Genomic DNA, 17,220 nt, shown 5'->3' with positions numbered 1-17,220 from the left:
ATGATGCAATATGCAAGACAGATATGTATACTGTAGCTAAGAAAGTAATACTAAGTGTATGTTATGTAGTAAGCTGTTAGTAGCCCATGTGCCTCACCCTAATAATTTGGTCTATTTTCACCTCTTAATTTCGCCTAACGTTACTGTTCTGACTCGGTGGTGCTGCACAGAAATGTTATCATCTAATATTGTAAGAGGTTTCATTGTTTGGTTATATGTCCCCTTTTTATCCTACGGCTCTGACTTGGTGTACAGGGAAAATACTGTAAGAGCAGCCCATGTTCAGCATTCTGTCGCTGTACATTTCAAAAGTGCTGAACACAGTTATACTGACTACGTCCGTATTACTGTAGCTTGATCATTAATGTCTTAATCTAAATTACGGAATGCCTCTTATCCGCTCATCGTTCCCTCATGCCATAGTTTTGTACATCTCATTTGTCAGTAGAAACCACATTTGTTTAAGCAAGTCAGCTATGTTTTTTTTAAAAAGGCAGTAAACGAGGCTGAATTAATTGTTTCGCTGCCAGACAAGGCTCTACTGACAGCCAGGTGTAGCGGTGGTAAGGTTTCACTCCATTGTGCTGGAAAGAAAAAAGCTCTGCTATAGGGACAGCTTTATGTAGGCCCTAACAGTTTGTGGGTACCGCTTGTTGCCGTTATAGTGAAATTAATATATTGTTTAGTTATGTAGTGTCTTTGGTGGCATGCATATAAAAAATTAGGGAGTTTGCCCCACCAAGATTTACATGCTAACATCGCCACTGATTATGTTACCAGCATGCAAATCAGAAATATTTCAGCATGGAATTAAACATCAAGGTAGGTATTCTGGTAAGAATCATGTAAGTAAGAAATAATTAAACAGTTCAATCATCAAGACATTTCAGCATGGCTAAAAACCCACTAACAAAAATCTCCTCGGAGTCAAGCAAAGAAATGCACTTGATTTCAAAGCCATGGTGGAGATACGGGGTTTGACGGACAACTTTCAATCATGTTTCAAGTATGAAAATAATCAAGACACATTTCAGGGGCCACCCGAGTGGCGCAGCGGCCTAAGGCACTGCATCGCAGTGCTTGAGGCATTACTGCAGACCCGCGATCGATCCCAAGCTCATAGCTGACCGTGACCGGGTGACCCATGAGGCGGTGCACAATTGGCCCAGCGTTGTCCGGGTTAGGGGAGGGTTTGGCCTGCAAACTGAATATGGTCGCCAGCTGGACAGTGTTTCCTTCGACACATTGGTGTGGCTGGCTTCCAGGTTAATTGTCAAGAAGCAGCGCAACTTGGCAGAGTTGTGTTTCGGCAGACACATGGCTCTTGACCTTTGCCTCTCTCGAGTCCGTAAAGGGGGGGGGGGGGGGGGGGGCAGCGATAGGACAAGACTGTAACTACCAAATTGGATATCACGAAAAAAGGGGGTTAAAAAAAAAATAAGACACATTTTAGCATGGAATTAAACACTAAGGTAGGTATTCAGGTACGAATCATGTAAGTAATAAATAATCATACAGTGCAGTGTCATGACGCTAGCCCTTTCAGTGAATTGGCTAGCAGAGATGTGAACAACCAAACCCCCACTCCTTAGGAGGGGAGGGCAGTTTTACAACTTAACCCCCACGTCATAAATTCCGTAAAGAGACTGTCCCTGGCCATGAAGTATGGCGAGAGAGAGTTTCACAGTAAGACAAAGGAATTCTCTGGCCCAATTCTACTACATCCCAGAATTTGAGAATGTAACAATATTCATATTTTGGAGAATGTGTAAACGGTCGGTGGAGAAGTCAGCTAGGACCTGGTCTGTTTTGTTTCATGTTTGTGACCTCATGAAAGACAATACTGCCACATTACCCTAACTCTGTTTATACAGGTGCCTCAGTTATGAGGTTTGCATCTAATTCTTGTATAAAATGAATGAGTAATTATGAAAAATTTCCCGAAATGATGTAATATGATAACTTTTAAAATTAGAAAATTGTCTTCCCTGAAAAGTTTAACTAAGTCAGTAGCCACGCCCAAGTGAATAGGCATTGGTTGGAAATTATGAACCAACCCCTTTTCTACATTTCTATAAAAGCCCCAGTGACCTAAAGTCACCTAAGTTCCAAATAACGGGAGGACTTGTCCTGGTATGAACTCTGAACTATTGATCACCTAAAGAAGAAGTGCATACTAAACTAGCATATATCAGACTGCAGCTGAACATATGCGCAAATCTAGTACGAGAACACTGACCGACGTGGACGAATCTCCAGAGTCAGATGAACCTCTCAGACCACGTGACCACACGACGACCCGGAATATTCCACAAAGGACAGGGCAAACCAGAGCCTCACATCACCAGCTTCACATAAATACAGTGCATTGCTTTTCCGAATGAGCGATTGTTAGTGGCATACGTATTTATGTGAGAATAGCTTCCCAGGTCCAATAAAGCCCAATGTTCCTTAGCCTTCCTTCCCAAAACCCCTTCTCTGAATCTATGTGGCTGGCCATCTAATGCACATTCAAATGTTACAAATCAACACTGCAGAGCTCTCCATGTCCTCTGCCGTGCCCTGATTGTATTACTGCTGATGATATCTGGATATGTGCATGTACACCCTGGCCCATCTACTGTTGCTAGCCCCAATTCTGACTTGTGCTCTGATATTTCATTCACTGATTTCTGCTCTCATAAATGCCTGGGTTTTCTGCACGTTAACACTAGAAGCTTATAACCTAAATTGATCAATTGAAAGTGTGGGTTCACAGCTCCAATCCAGATGTGTTGGTGATTACTGAGACGTGGTTAAGAAAGAGTGTTTTGAACACTGATGTTAAACTTGGTGGAGTGGCAATCTTTACCAAGGAACACCTTCAGTGATTGGTTGTCTCCACCAAATCTGTCCACAAACAATTTGATTTGCTGGGTTTAAGCATTAAACTTTCAAATAGCTCTTTGTTGACTGTTGCTGGGTGTTATCATCCACCATCAGCACCGGCCTGTACCCTACCTGCCCTAAGCTCTCTCCTGGCCCTTTACACTAAGTCTGAATTTGCCCTGCTAGGTGACCTAAACTGGGACATGCTTAAACCACCTGACCAAGTCCTAAAGCAACTGGATTCCCTAAATATTTTTCAGATTATTACCAATCCCACAATGTATGACTCCAAACACTCAGGAAAGGCTACTCTCCTTATTCTCACAAATAATCCTGATGGGTATCAGTCTGGTGTTTTCTGTAATAATCGTAGTGATCACTGTTTTACAACCTGTGTTCGTAATGGCTGCTCAGTGAAACGAACTGTCCCGATTTGTCATAGATGCTTGCTAAAATAACTTTAATGAGCAAGCTTTCCTTCATGACCTGGTCTCTGTAAATTGGTATAAAATCAGCTTGATCCCCTCTGTTGAAGACGCTTGTACCTTATGTTTTGATAATTTCAGTGGTATTGTTAATAAATACGCCCCCATAAAGAAAATGAGAATTAAAAAACAGGTTCAGCACCTGGTTCGACCGTGATCTGGCAGAGTTACCATACCTCAAGAATTCCATTTGGTGAAAGGCTCGGCACACGCATACTCAGGCTGACTGGCTCTCGTTCAGGCAAATGAGAAATAAGTGCACTCAGGCTATCCGGAAGGCCAAAGTTAGTTACTTTTGAGCAGTTCTCTCTCTGTGGGTCTAACCCCAAGATGTTCTGGAAAACATTTATTCTCCCACCTGGAGAATAAACCCTCCTCCTCACAGCTACCCATGTCCCTTAATGTTGATGATGTGGTTGTTACTGGAAAGGAGCACTTGGCTGAGCTCTTTAATCACCACTTCATTAAGTCAGGATTCCAATTGGACTCAGCCATGCCTCCTTGCCTATTTCTTCACCTCCCACCCTTTCTAATGCAAGTAGCCTCAATACTCCTCCCTCTTTTTCCCCTGCCCTGCTACAAAGTTTCTCCCTGCAGGCAGTCACTGACTCCGAGGTGCTAAAGGTGCTCCTTAAACTTGACCCCCAAAAAACATCTGTCAGATGGTTTAGACCCTTTCTTCTTTAAGGTTGCTGCCCCTATCATCACCAAGCCTATCTCTGACCTTAACGGGTCTCTCCTCTCTGGGGAGATTCCCATTGCTTGGAAGGAAGCCACAGTGTGTCCTTTATTTAAAGGGGGAGATCAAGCTGACCCTAACTGTTATAGGCCAATTTCTATTTTGCCCTGTTAATCAAAAGTGTTGGAAAAACTGTTCAATAATCAACTGACTTGCTTTCTTGATGTCTATAGTATTCTCTCTGGAATGCAATCTGGTTTACGCTCAGGTTATGGATGTGTCAATGCAACCTTAAAAAGGTCCGAAATGTCACCATTGCCCTTGATTCTAAGCAATGTTGTGCTGCTATTTTTATTGACTTGGTCAAAGCTTTTGATACGGTAGACTATTCCATTGTTGTGGGCCGGCTAAGGAGTATTGGTGTCTGAGGGTTCTTTGGTCTGCTTTGCTAACTACCTCTCTCAAAGAGTCAGAACATCTGCTGTCTCAGCCACTGCCTGTCACCAAGGGAGTACCCCAATGCTCGATCTTAGGCCCCATGCTCTTCTCAATTTACATCAACAACATAGCTCAGGCAGAAGGAAGCTCTCTCATCCATGTATATGCAGATAATACAGTCTTATACTCAGCTGGCCCCTCCCCAAATTGTGTTTTAAACGCTCTACAACATAGCTTTCTTAGTGTCCAACAAGCTTTCTTTGCCCTTAACCTTGTTCTGAACACCTCAAAAACAAAGGTAATGTGGTTTGGTAAGAATAATGCCCTTCTTCCCACCGGTGTGATTACTACCTCTGAGGGTTTAGAGCTTGAGCTAGTCACCTCATACAAGTACTTTTGAGTATGGCTAGACAGTACACTGTCCTTCTCTCAGAACATTTCAAAGCTGCAGACAAAGGTTACATCTGGACTTGGTTTCCTCTATCGTAATCCCTCCTCTTTCACCCCAGCTGCCAAACTAACCCTGATTCAGATGGCCATCCTACCCATGCTAGATTACGGAGACAAAATGAATAGATCGGCAGGTAAAGGTGCTCTCGAGCGGCTAGATGTTCTTTACCAGTCGGCCATCAGACTTGTCATAAATTCTCCTTATAGGACACATCACTGCACTCTATACTCCTCTGTAAACTGGTCATCTCTGTATACCCGTCGCAAGACCCACCGGTTGATGCTTAATTATAAAACCCTCTTAGGCCTCACTCCCCCCTATCTGAGATACCTACTGCAGCCCTCATCCTCCACATACAACACCGTTCTGCCAGTCACATTCTGTTAAAGGTCCCCAAAGCATACACATCCCTTGGTCACTCCTCTTTTCAGTTCGCTGCAGCTAGCGACTGGAACGAGCTGCAAAAAACACTCAAACGGGACTGTTTTAGCTCCATCTCTTCATTCAAAGACTCAATCACGGACATGCTTACTGACAGCTGTGGCTGCTTCGCGTGATGTATTGTTGTCTCTACCTTATTGCCCTTTGTGCTGTTTTCTGTGCCCAATAATGTTTGTACCATGTTATGTGCTGCTACCATGTTGTGCTGCTGCCATGTTGTGTTGCTACGATGCTGTGTTGTCATGTGTTGCTGTCATGCTGTTGTTGTCTTAGGTCTCTCTTTATGTAGTGTTGTGGTGTCTCTTGACGTGATGTATATTTAATCCCAGCCCCCATCCACGCAGGAGGTCTTTTGCCTTTTGGTAGGCCGTCATTGTAAATAAGAATTTGTTCTTAACTGACATGCCTAGTTAAATTAAGGTAAAATAAATAAAAATTTGAGCTTAAAACCTGTTGGGGAAAGACGTTCCGCTAGCGTGGGGGGGCCACGCGTGGGGGGGCCACACTTTAGCACCGCCCTAGTGGCTCCCTGGAGCTTTTTTAAAAATATGAAAATGGAAAAATGTATTATCCAATGCTGTAAAAATGCGTATAATAAATATTTAATTTAAACATTTCTGTCAACGAAGATTTACGTCATAGCCTGCGACACACGTTTCTTTCAGCTCGGCGTAGTGCCAGATAGGTGGCTGTTGCAAACAAACCGGCGGGTGTGTCATGGGCCATGGTTCCCAAAGGGAAAAAGAGAAAGATAGCTGAGGAGAACAGAGGATTCCACAGTTCTTGGACCGAATCATTTGCTTTCATTGCCAATGCGGAAGGATTGCCTGCATGTTTGCTTTGTAATGAGAAGTTGTCAAATAACAAAAAGAGTAACGTGGAAAGACATTTCCATTCTTCCTGACAGTTATAGGAACATGAAGAAATATGCATTTGGAGTATTATCCATCTTTGAATCAACATACCTGTGCGAGCAGATATTCTCAAACATGAACTACATAAAATCCAAATACCGCACCCGCCTCACAGATGAGAGCTTGCAGTCCTGCGTGAAGATTAAAGTTACATTTTACATGCCCGATGTTGAGAAGCTGTCCAGTGATGTTCAAAAACAGAACACAATCCTGTCATAGGCACATATTTAGTAACAAAGTGGCTGTTTTTATAAAGTGATTTCTGATTTTTGTCAGTATATATATTTGGAATGACACATAGGGATATTATTGTGTTTTGTTGCTCAGGTCCGAGGATGGCTGCATTGTGTTGTGCGTGTCAAAAGAGAAGAGGTGCTGCTGCACATTTGCAGAAAACTAAAGAGAAGAGGATAATGCACAGAAATCGAACTTAAACTGTATTATTTTCATTTTATATACTTTACCTTTTCAAAAGGCTGCTGTTTTATTGCACTCTGTCTGTTGCCCAGATAAGGGGGAAAAGAGAAGAGGATTGTATCGTATTATTGAGGATTGAAAAGGGCTGCATTTTATTTCCATGGGGAGGTCTGAAATTACAGGAGGCCTATTATGCACGTTGCACATTTTATTGTTGTTTTTTCGAATCCTAAAATAAAAATGATATCAAAAATCTGATTTCTGTATTGTATTTCTATAATTCCATCAATACAACGAAACATAATACATTAATATTATAATGGAAGTTAAACTTAAAGCACCATCGTACAGCAGAGTAGTCACGTGGTGCGTCATTCTCTCCAGGATGCGCTGCACGTAAAATAAACGTTTAATCATGAATGCTCATTATGTATTTGTAGCCTACTTATCATTTTGATAGTAGGCTAATATAGACACTTACAGCATGTGTTGCCTTCATTATAAGGCTTATATAAGGCTTTTAATTTTTTGCGGCTCCAGACAGATTTGTTTTTTGGTCCAATATGGCTCTTTCAACATTTTGGGTTGCCGACCCCTGCGCTAGCGGAACCCCGTTCCACTAGCGGAACCAGTCGCCAACAGCCAGTGAAAGAGCAGGGCGGCAAATTCAAAACAAAAATCTCAATTCAAATTTGTCAAACATACAAGTATTATACACCATTTTAAAGACAAACTTCTCGTTTATACAACCACAGTGTCCGATTTCAAAAAGGCTTTACGGCGAAAGCATACCATTAGATTATGTTAGGACAGCGCCTAGACAAGAAAAACCACACATTTTCCAAGCAAAGAGAGGCATCACAAAAACCAGAAATACAGCTAAAATTAATCACTAACCTTTGACGACCTTCTTCAGAGGACACTCCCAGGACTCAATGTTACACAATACATGTATGTTTTGTTCAATAAAGTACATATTTATATCCAAAAAAAACATTTTACATTGGCGCGTAATGTTCAAAATGTTTTGCCTCCAAAACCACCGGTGAATGAGCGCATCAATTTACAGAAATACACATCATAAACTTTGATTAAAGATGCAAGTGTTTTACATAGGATTAAAGATAAACTTCTCCTTAATGCAACCGCTTTGTCAGATTTCAAAAACAGCTTTACGGCGAAAGCACATTGTTCAATATTCTGAGTACAGCGCTCAGCCATCAAAGCAAGCTATACAGTTGCCCGCCAAGTTGTGGAGTCAACAAAAGTCAGAAACAGCGTTATAAATCTTCACTTACCTTTGCTGGACAGCTTTGTGACATCTTCGGCTGAATGCACTCGAAAGACTCCCAGTTCCACAAGAAATGTTCGTTTTGTTCGATAAAGTCCATATTTATGTCCAAATACCTCAGTTTTGTTCACATGTTTACTTCAGTTTAGCTCACTAATCGAAATGCACAATGCGCGGGCGCAAAGGCTAGACGAAAAGTCAAAAAAGTTCCCTTACAGTTCGTAGAAACATGTCAAACGATGTCCATAATCACTTTTTAGGATATTTTTGTCATAAATCTTCAATAATATTTCAACCGGACAATAGCGTATTGAATACAGAAGAAAAAGAAAGAACGGCGCGCTTCACGTGACTGTGCAAGAGTGCACTAATGTCTTTTAGGAAGCCTGTTGTTTTGAGAGCTCTTATTCGATTCCCTGTCAAATTACAAGCCTGAAACAATTTCTAAAGACTGTTGACATCTGCTGGAAGCATTAGGAAGTGCAATTTGACCCCACAGACACAGCATATTAGAAAGGCAATCACTTACTACAACCCTCAAAATCTCCCACTTCCTGGTTGGATTTTCCTCAGGTTTTTGCCTGCCATATGAGTTCTGTTATACTCACAGACATTATTTTAACAGTTTTGGAAACTTTAGAGTGTTTTCTATCCAAATCTACACATTATATGCATATCATAGCTTCTGGGCCTGAGTAACAGGCAGTTTACTTTGGGCACCTCATTCATCCAAATTTCCAAATACTGCCCCCTAGCCCGAAGAAGTTAAGTATAATACAGGAAGGCACAATTTATAGTCCAATATTTACATGTGTATTGGGGAAGGGGGAATGGGCGAGTGTATACATTTTGCAGTATAATAAGAGTCTGGTAGCAGCAGTTGTGATGTGTGTGTGTGTGTGTGTGTGTGTGTGTGTGTGTGTGTGTCTGGGTGTGTGCATGTGTGTCTGGGTGTGTGCATGAGTGAGTGCATGTGTGCTAAGGTGCGGAGAATCAGAGCAGGTGGTCAGTCCAGTTAAAGTGTTCAGTAGTCTGATGGTTTGTAGATACCAACAGGCTCATAGACAGTTTATATCAGACATCATGCTCCGATACCGTCTGCCCGATGGTAAAGGAGAGAACAGCTCGTGGCTGGTGGGGGTGGGGTTCTTGATGATGATGATGATGATGTGTGCCTTCCTCAAGCACTGATTTGAGTTTATGTCCTGGATGGTTGGGAGCACGGTCCCTGTGATGTACTGGGCTGTCTTCACCACCCGCTGGAGGGCCTGGTGGTCGTGGACGAAGAAATTCCCATACCAGGGCGTGATGCAACCGGTCAGAACGCTCTCGATGGTGCAACTCTGTTGCGCCCTCTTGACAAGAGTGGTGGTGTTGTTGGTCCATGACAAGTCCTCTGTGATTTGGACACAGAGGAACTTAAAAAAACTCTACTGCAGTTCCGTTGATGTGGACTGGGGCATGTTCACTCCTCTGCTTCCTGAAGTCAACAATCAACTCCTTTTTTTGCTGACGTGTAGGGAGAGGTTGTTGTCATGACACCACAATGCCAGTTCACTTATCTCCTCCCAATAGGTTGACTCGTCGTTGTTGGTTATCAGGCCTATAACCGTGGTGTCGTCAGCAAACTTGATGGAGTTGGTGTCATGCAAAGCCACGCAGTCATGTGTGAAGAGGGAGTACATCAGAGGACTGAGGACACACCCATGAGGAGCCCCTGTGTTAAGAGTCAGTGTGGAGGTGCTGTTGCTAAACCTCACAGCCTGTGGTATAGCACGCACGCCAGCTTTACTGATTGATCTCTTCCATCTCCCTAACACCAACGAGAAGCGTGTGAGGAGGACTGCCATTATAATAGTCACAAAGCTTTTAGGTCATCTAGACTGGTTGGTAACAGAGTTTATAAAAGGTACATTACATACTGACTTATTGATTCATTGGCCCATTGATTCAACAACCCCTTTTCTTACTAGCACTGACTTTGGGGAAGAAAAGCCTGATAGGCGGTTGATTCTCAACTGTATTGGCTGCGTTTACACAGGCAGCCCAATTCTGATCTTTTCACATCAGAATTAGGCTGCCTGTGTAAACACAGCCATTAAGATGAATGCACCAACTGTAAGTCACTCTGGATAAGAGCATCTGCTAAATTATTCAAAATAACGTTACATTTTTTTTAGAATAATATGTAAAATTATCTGTTCTATAATCATGTCACTCAAACAACAATTTGAGGCCATTCATGTTCATAATTGATTATTACTAGATGTGAAACAAATAGATCCAGGCAAGCCAGTATTTCCTATAACTGACTTAAAGAACTTAAATATGCAATATGTAACTTTTTGGGTGTCCTGACCAAATTCACATAAAAATGTGAGTAATAGATCTGTCACTCTCATTAAATGCAAGAAGCGGTAGATCTGTTCTGGTTTTGTACACCTGCCTCAAACAGCTGAAAATACAATATTTTTGGTTATGGAAAAGATATTTCACAGTGGTTTAGATGGTACAATGATTCTCCACACCAGGTGTTCCCAAACTGGGGTACTCGTACCCCCAGAGGTACGTGCAATGCCGTCGGGGTACGCCAAATAAAAATGTGATTCACATTTAAAAAGAGATATATATATATATATATTTAATTCTTCACATTCTGCTGCCGCGGATATGGCTGGGACAATGCTAGGAAAAAAGGCCCCAAAAACTATACAGTCAATGTCTTCATCAAACAACACTGTTTCACGACACATCAGTGACATGGCAGGAGATTTTTGAAACAATTACTGCTTCGCATACAAGCCAGTGAATTATATGCGATACAGCTGGATGAGTCAACAGACGTGGCGGACCTGGCACAGCTCCTGGTATGTGTCAGTTACGTGTATGGGGGGTCAATTAAGGAAGACATCCTCTTCTGGAAACCAGGAGAGGACATTTTTAAAGTACTGGACAGCTTTGTGACATCAAATGGACTTTGGTGGTCAAGATGTTTTGATATCTGTACTGATGGCGCAAAAACCATGACATAGTGGAGTGGTAACACGCATGCAAGCAGTTGCTCCCGACGCCACTTGGGTACACTGCAGCATCCACCGAGAGGCTCTTGCTGCAAAGGGAATGCCTGACAGCTTGAAAGACATTTTGGACACTACAGTGAAAAATAGTTAACTCTGTTAAAGCAAGGCCCCTGAACTCTAGTGTATTTTCTACACTAAGCAATGATATGGGCAGCGACCATGTAATGCTTTTACAACATACAGAAGTGGGCTGGTTATCAAGGGCCAAAGTATTGACCCGTTTTTTTTTTTTAATTGAGAGACGAGCTTAATTTTTCTTTACTGCCCATAATTTTCACTTGTCTGACCGCTTGCATGATGACGAGTTTCTCACACAACTGGCCTATCTGGGTGATGTTTTTTCTCGCCTGAATGATCTGAATCTAGGATTACAGTGACTCTTTGCAACCATATTCAACGTGCGGGACAAAATTGAAGCTATGATTAAGAAGTTGGAGCTCTTCTCTGTCTGCATTAACAAGGACAACACACAGGTCTTTCCATCATTGTATGATTTTTTTTGTGTTCAAATGAACTCAAGCTTACAGACAATGTCAAATGTGATACAGCGAAGCACCTGAGTGAGTTGGGTGCGCAATTACGCAGGTACTTTTCCAAAACAGATAACACAAACAACTGGATTCATTATCCCTTTCATGCCCTGCCTCCAGTCCACTTACCGATATCTGAACAAGAGAGCCTCATCAAAATTGCAACAAGCGGTTCTGGGAAAATTGTATTTAATCAGAAGCCACTGCCATATTTCTGGATTGGGCTGCGCTCAGAGTATCCCGCTGTTAAGAGACTGATGCCTTTTGCAACCAGCACCTATGTGAGAGTGGATTCTCGTCCCTCACTAGCATGAAAACTAAATACAGGCACAGACTGTGTGTGGAAAATTATTTAAGAGTGAGACTCTCTCCAATACAACTCAACATTGCAGAGTTATGTGCATTCTTTCAAGCACACCCTTCTCATTAACCTGTGGTTAATTTTCGATGAACAAATAAGGTTTTATATTGTAAGATGGTTAAATAAACAGCAAAGTTATTGATTATTATTATTATTATTATTATTATTATTATTATTATTATTATTATTATTATTATATTATTATTTGTGCCCTGGTCCTATAAGAGCTCTTTGTCACTTCCCATGAGCCGGGTTGTGACAAAAACTCACACTCATTCTTATGTTTAATAAATGTATCGTATAGTGTGTGTGTGTGTAGCAGGCTTACAATGATGGCAAAAAACAACATTTGAGAGTGCGCTGACTCTGGTGCTACAGGGGGTACACAGCTGGAGGTTGAATGTTTTTATGGGTACGGGACTATAAAAACTTTGGGAACCACTGCTCTACACTATACTTGCTTGTTTTGTCACAAACTGAAATGGGGCGAACTATTCGAATTTTAGCAACCAGGAAATGACAGGGCGATTTCTGCATAGTGCATCTTTAAGGCTGAGCTCTATCTTAGTTTTTTTCGTATCTTTGTCTGTGCCAGACCAGAGGAACATTAACATTGATCATTCTTTACGCAATCATAGAATTAAAAACTGATCGATAGTCAATCATTCATAGCGACTATACCACTGCATGACTGTCACATCCCTATACCAAACACAGAGTTGTAAGGCTAAGTGGGAGGCATTCCACCCATTTACATTTTTTCTTACCAATATGAAAAATAACATTGAATAAATGTATTTTGTAACTAATCTCAGTCATATCCTGTATAATGGCTCTGAAGAATATGTGACAAGACTGTCCCCTAGTGGTGATCAGAGACAGGATAACAATTCAACTCCTGCTTGAATCACATCTGACCCAAAATACTGCTCGTTGACTACACAGAAGCTGCAGTGTTGTCATAGTGCAAGCAGAAGCTAACCGAAGCATCAGGTATAACACTGTGGGTAATACGAGGACAGGCTGGATCTGTATTAACCATCCTGCAATCAGAGACCACAAAGAGGTCATTCATTGTACTGGCCTATTAAAAATAGTTTTGGGCTATGGTTTTTGAGTCCAGGGTTAGGTGTTGGTGAATTGATTGATAACATCAATACGATAAATCAAGGTTTACTTTGTGAAACAAAAATAAAGATTTGTCACATGCTCCGAATAAAATTTGATTTAATTTGTTTCTTTTTGTTACAAAGTAAACATTGATTTATCATACCTGAATATCAATTAAATACTTCCCTTGACCTCAGTCAGATGACTTGTGTGTAGATGAGCCTTAAAATCAATCACACATGTACACACACATACAGTCAAAATCCTGCTTTTCTGCCTAATCATTCAGGCAAGATTCTAGTTGGGTGCTGAAAGGAATGGCCCCCCTACTCAGCCTCTGTGGGGGGGCAATGTGAAATCTATGGTAGGTCAAACCACACGCCTCAGACAAGACCACAGATTAGACCTAGCAAGTCTACCTTACCTTCCATTTATCAACTCCACTAACGCACAATCAAAACGAGAAACAAATTAATTATTCACCATAGCACACAGATCCCAATACCAAGTGGACACCCATTCTTGTAACTCAGACTTGTGCACAAATCTCCCACAAATCTTCATTTCAATCAGGTTATGTGAGCCAGATCTTAATCCCATGAACAGTACCTGTGAAAAACGATGCACTATTCTGTTTATAATTATTTTAGCCGATCCTATTTTCACATATCCTTATTTATGAGGTTAAGATGGTGGTTCAGAGGGACTCACCTTAGGCCACTTGGGGTTGAGTAGACAGGCCTTGACAGCGTCGTCCAGGGAAGCCTGGTAGCGTCCCAATTTGAGAAGGGCTGCAGAGCGGTTGCTGTAGAGGATGCAGTTCTGTGGGTCGGCTCGCAGGGCGTCGCCATAGAGACTCACGGCAGCCTGAAAGTCACCACGTTGGCAGGCCTCGTTGCTCTGCTGAACTCTCTCCATGAACTCTGCCTTGTTGAGGCCACATCGGCCCCCTTCCTCTTCAGCTTCATGCTGTGCAGCTCTGCCAACAGTCCGGGAGCCGAAGATTGAAAACTGGAGATAGAGGGCAAAGAGGTGGAGAAGTTCCATAATGAGGAAGGTTGAAAATGTTGTATCAGTAGAAAATGATAACCTTTTAGAGCGAGACAGGTCAAAAGCATTGCAAAGTGAAATCATTAAACAACATTAAAAGAGGGAGATGAGAGCAGAAATGAAATAGTTTAATGCTTTTACAGAGGATTTGGGTATAATATAAACACTAAGACAGAACTTGTCCTATCATTGATTCAGCCCATTTCAAAGCCATGTTTGCAGACCAGCAGAAACCCCTGACTCAGCATTAAATAAACAAAGTCAATATCTTCAGGCAGTAGTTCACTATAAACCAACTAACGATTTAGAATTACTCCATTACCATTGCAGATCCCCAAAATACAGCTCTGTTTAGGTAGCAGAGGAGATCCAAGTCTTATTAGAAAATGACTAGTACGGAAATGACCAGAGATGTTTTGTTAAGCATTATTCTATGACAAAACCCTCTGGCTTGTCCATCTGATGGAGCAACTTCCACAATACTTCAGGCATACCACACCTCCTCAAGCTGAATTCTGGGATAGCGCCGGCCTCCGGCCTGGTAATTACTTCCAGAGGTTGAGCGAGTGAAAGGGTAACACAGGAGGAAGGATAGACATTGGCTATGAGTGAACTACAGTCAACATCACACTATTGTGGAAAGTGTGGTTTTGCTATTCCTTACTTTACATCCTTTCCCTCTGAAAAGTTAATTACTGCAATTACAGCATCACTTAGGGCAGTAAAAATGCAAGGGAACTCTGATCTGAACAAACCCTACATTAAATACTGTCTGCTGTTAAATGTCCTCCTTCGCTATGTGTTGTTTGTTTTGCATGCCGCCTTTGAGTGTTACAACTGGAGAGAAAGCATGTTGTAGTAGGATAAATAATGGGATTGGGGTAAATCTAGGCTAATTGGGAGTGTGCATAGCTGGTGCAGCCACCCACTGGTAAGGAAATGGTTTAAGATAAGAGCTGGTTATGATCTAAGAATGCACATCAACCATTGGTAAATAACAGACTGGGTCCTGGTGTGGTTTGGGGGGGCTGTTTTTTTGCTGTTTGGGTGCATGTGTTTGTCAATGCATTTGTGTTGTGAGCTTGTACATGCAAGCGTTTCTCTGGGTGTCTAAGTGGGGGGACGGGGGAGTGGACAACTGGAAGCTGTGGAGTCAGATTTAAACACTTAGTCATCATTGGAGGAGGCGGATTGGCAGGTTTGCTTTCAAATCTAGTGCCATCAAAAATAATACTGATGACAAATAACGTCTGCTGTCATTCTATTCATATCAACCACTTTAGCTGATGGATGTGTGAGTGAAGGTCCCCTCTGTGATCTAGACTACACTCTTATAAAAAAGGCTTTGGTTGTCCCCATAGGAGAACCCTTTTTGGTTCAAGGCAGAACTATTCTGGGTTCCATGTAGAACCCTCTGTAGAAAGGGCTGTAAATGAAACCCAAAAGGGGTCTACATAAAACCAAAAGGGTAATACCTGGAACCAAAAAGGGTTCTTCAAAATGGTTATCTTATGGGGACAACCATAGAACTCTTTTTTCTAAGAGCGTAGGGTACGTTCTGATCTCTGGCCTGTCACATCCTGAGGTATCTGTGTGGTCACTACACTGGGCAGGAAGGGTGGCGATTGAGGGAGAGAGAGCTGAGATAATGAAGAGCCTAAACTCCTAGAGGTCCCTATAGAGCAGATGGGGAAAACTCCCTAACATGTAATTCACAAGGACTGCAGAACAGAATGAGAGAAACACACACACACACACACACACACACACACACACACACACACACACACAAATGCACAACAGGAATCAGTGAGAGACATATATTCAAATATCATGGCAAGTAACACCAGAGCACCAGTGTGGTGGTTTATGCCTTCTGACCAAAATAAAAACATGCCACATGCCAGCAATCACTTGATCTGCAACAAGTTACAGGGCATGAAAACTGAAGGGTTTATGCATTTTTTGCCATTAGTATAAGAATAACATTTCATTTTAAGAGATTATGATAATTCCATAGCTGATAAATGTTGCACGTAGGATCAAGGCTCCCACATGCATATGGCTCACTGACACTATGTTTCTACATTGTATTAACATTGAAAGATATACAGATATACAGAGTTTCAGTACTTAAATTCAAAGATTTCCAAATTAACTCACAATAGCCCTGCATAGGCCTACATCATAGTACAATACTGGGATAGTGAAATGCATTAAACAGAATTAGGTTTAAATGCATTAAATTAGTAACAATGTTTGTAACAATGTTTCCCTGCATCATGCGTGTAATAACTTTGTAAAAAGTTAAAATACCACTGTATTGTAAAGTGGGACAGGTCTTGAATTCTGATTTGCAGCATTGATAGCGTCATTCAGGATGTTGTTCGATACCATCGTTAGTGTTGACCCGGCATCCTTTTGTTTAAAAGCTGACTGTCGACTCGCTTCATCTGTAGCCTAATAGCTAAGCATGACTGGAAAATCGATAGAGTTTATGACGTTCTTGCAGTGACCATATCCAGTCGACAGAGCAAAAGTGAATGTGATTGTTATTTGAAAACGACTCACTAACAAAATTAACTAGTATGGTAGGCCTATATATTTGTTAAGTCATATCACTTTACAGCAGTTTTGTGCTCCATTTGTTTACCTTTTCCTTTAAAGTTGCTTGCTTCTCCATCCTGTGTGTATGTAGGTTACTTGGCTTCTGCAACGGGCTTCTCTCATCCCATGATAAACGCCAGTAAATGTAATGCAAAGTTAGTTTTTTTACCACCAACAAGTCTTCAATTCTTTCCAAAGTCTGTCGATTTTAGTCAGATAGTCGAGAAACTGTAAAAATGTCACCTTAAACGTGGTTTGTTTGCGTTCTAGAGAAACTTTTCTCAAGGAAAGTGCGCCATGTTGTCAAATTCTTGTTCCTTTTTTTCTCGCCTTATCCCCTGTTGCCATAGCTGATTTCAGTGGAGCAGACGTATATTGAGCCAGTTTTATTGAATAGGCAGCCAGCCCAGCTAGCACATTTGGTTCCTTAGAAGTGGTAGGAACGTCAGTATTTGGTTTCCCATTTGTTCTGGGAACAGAGCCATACATTTCCTGACC

General features: G+C 41.7%; 1 protein-coding gene and 1 long non-coding RNA gene across 2 annotated transcripts in view; both read right to left on the bottom strand.

The window, feature by feature from the left end:
- The window catches only part of LOC115164498 (tetratricopeptide repeat protein 28), a 342,021-nt gene extending 324,801 nt beyond the window's left edge, over positions 1-17,220 (bottom strand). Inside the window, exons 1-2 of the mRNA XM_029717042.1 lie at positions 16,769-17,220; positions 13,777-14,076 (exon numbers count right to left, since the gene is read on the bottom strand). Of these exons, the coding sequence (XP_029572902.1) occupies positions 13,777-14,076; positions 16,769-16,798 (330 nt within the window). The 5' untranslated portion in view covers positions 16,799-17,220. The remainder of the gene's footprint in view (positions 1-13,776; positions 14,077-16,768) is intronic.
- LOC115164499 (uncharacterized) lies at positions 5,930-6,832 on the bottom strand. Its single transcript, XR_003869934.1, has 2 exons — positions 6,741-6,832; positions 5,930-6,407 (listed from the first exon to the last, which is right to left on the bottom strand). It is a non-coding gene; the product is annotated as an uncharacterized LOC115164499 (long non-coding RNA).

Source organism: Salmo trutta, chromosome 27 (assembly GCF_901001165.1).
Source record: "Salmo trutta chromosome 27, fSalTru1.1, whole genome shotgun sequence".
NCBI lineage: Eukaryota > Metazoa > Chordata > Actinopteri > Salmoniformes > Salmonidae > Salmo > Salmo trutta.
This window is presented reverse-complemented; position numbering and strand designations above follow the sequence as displayed.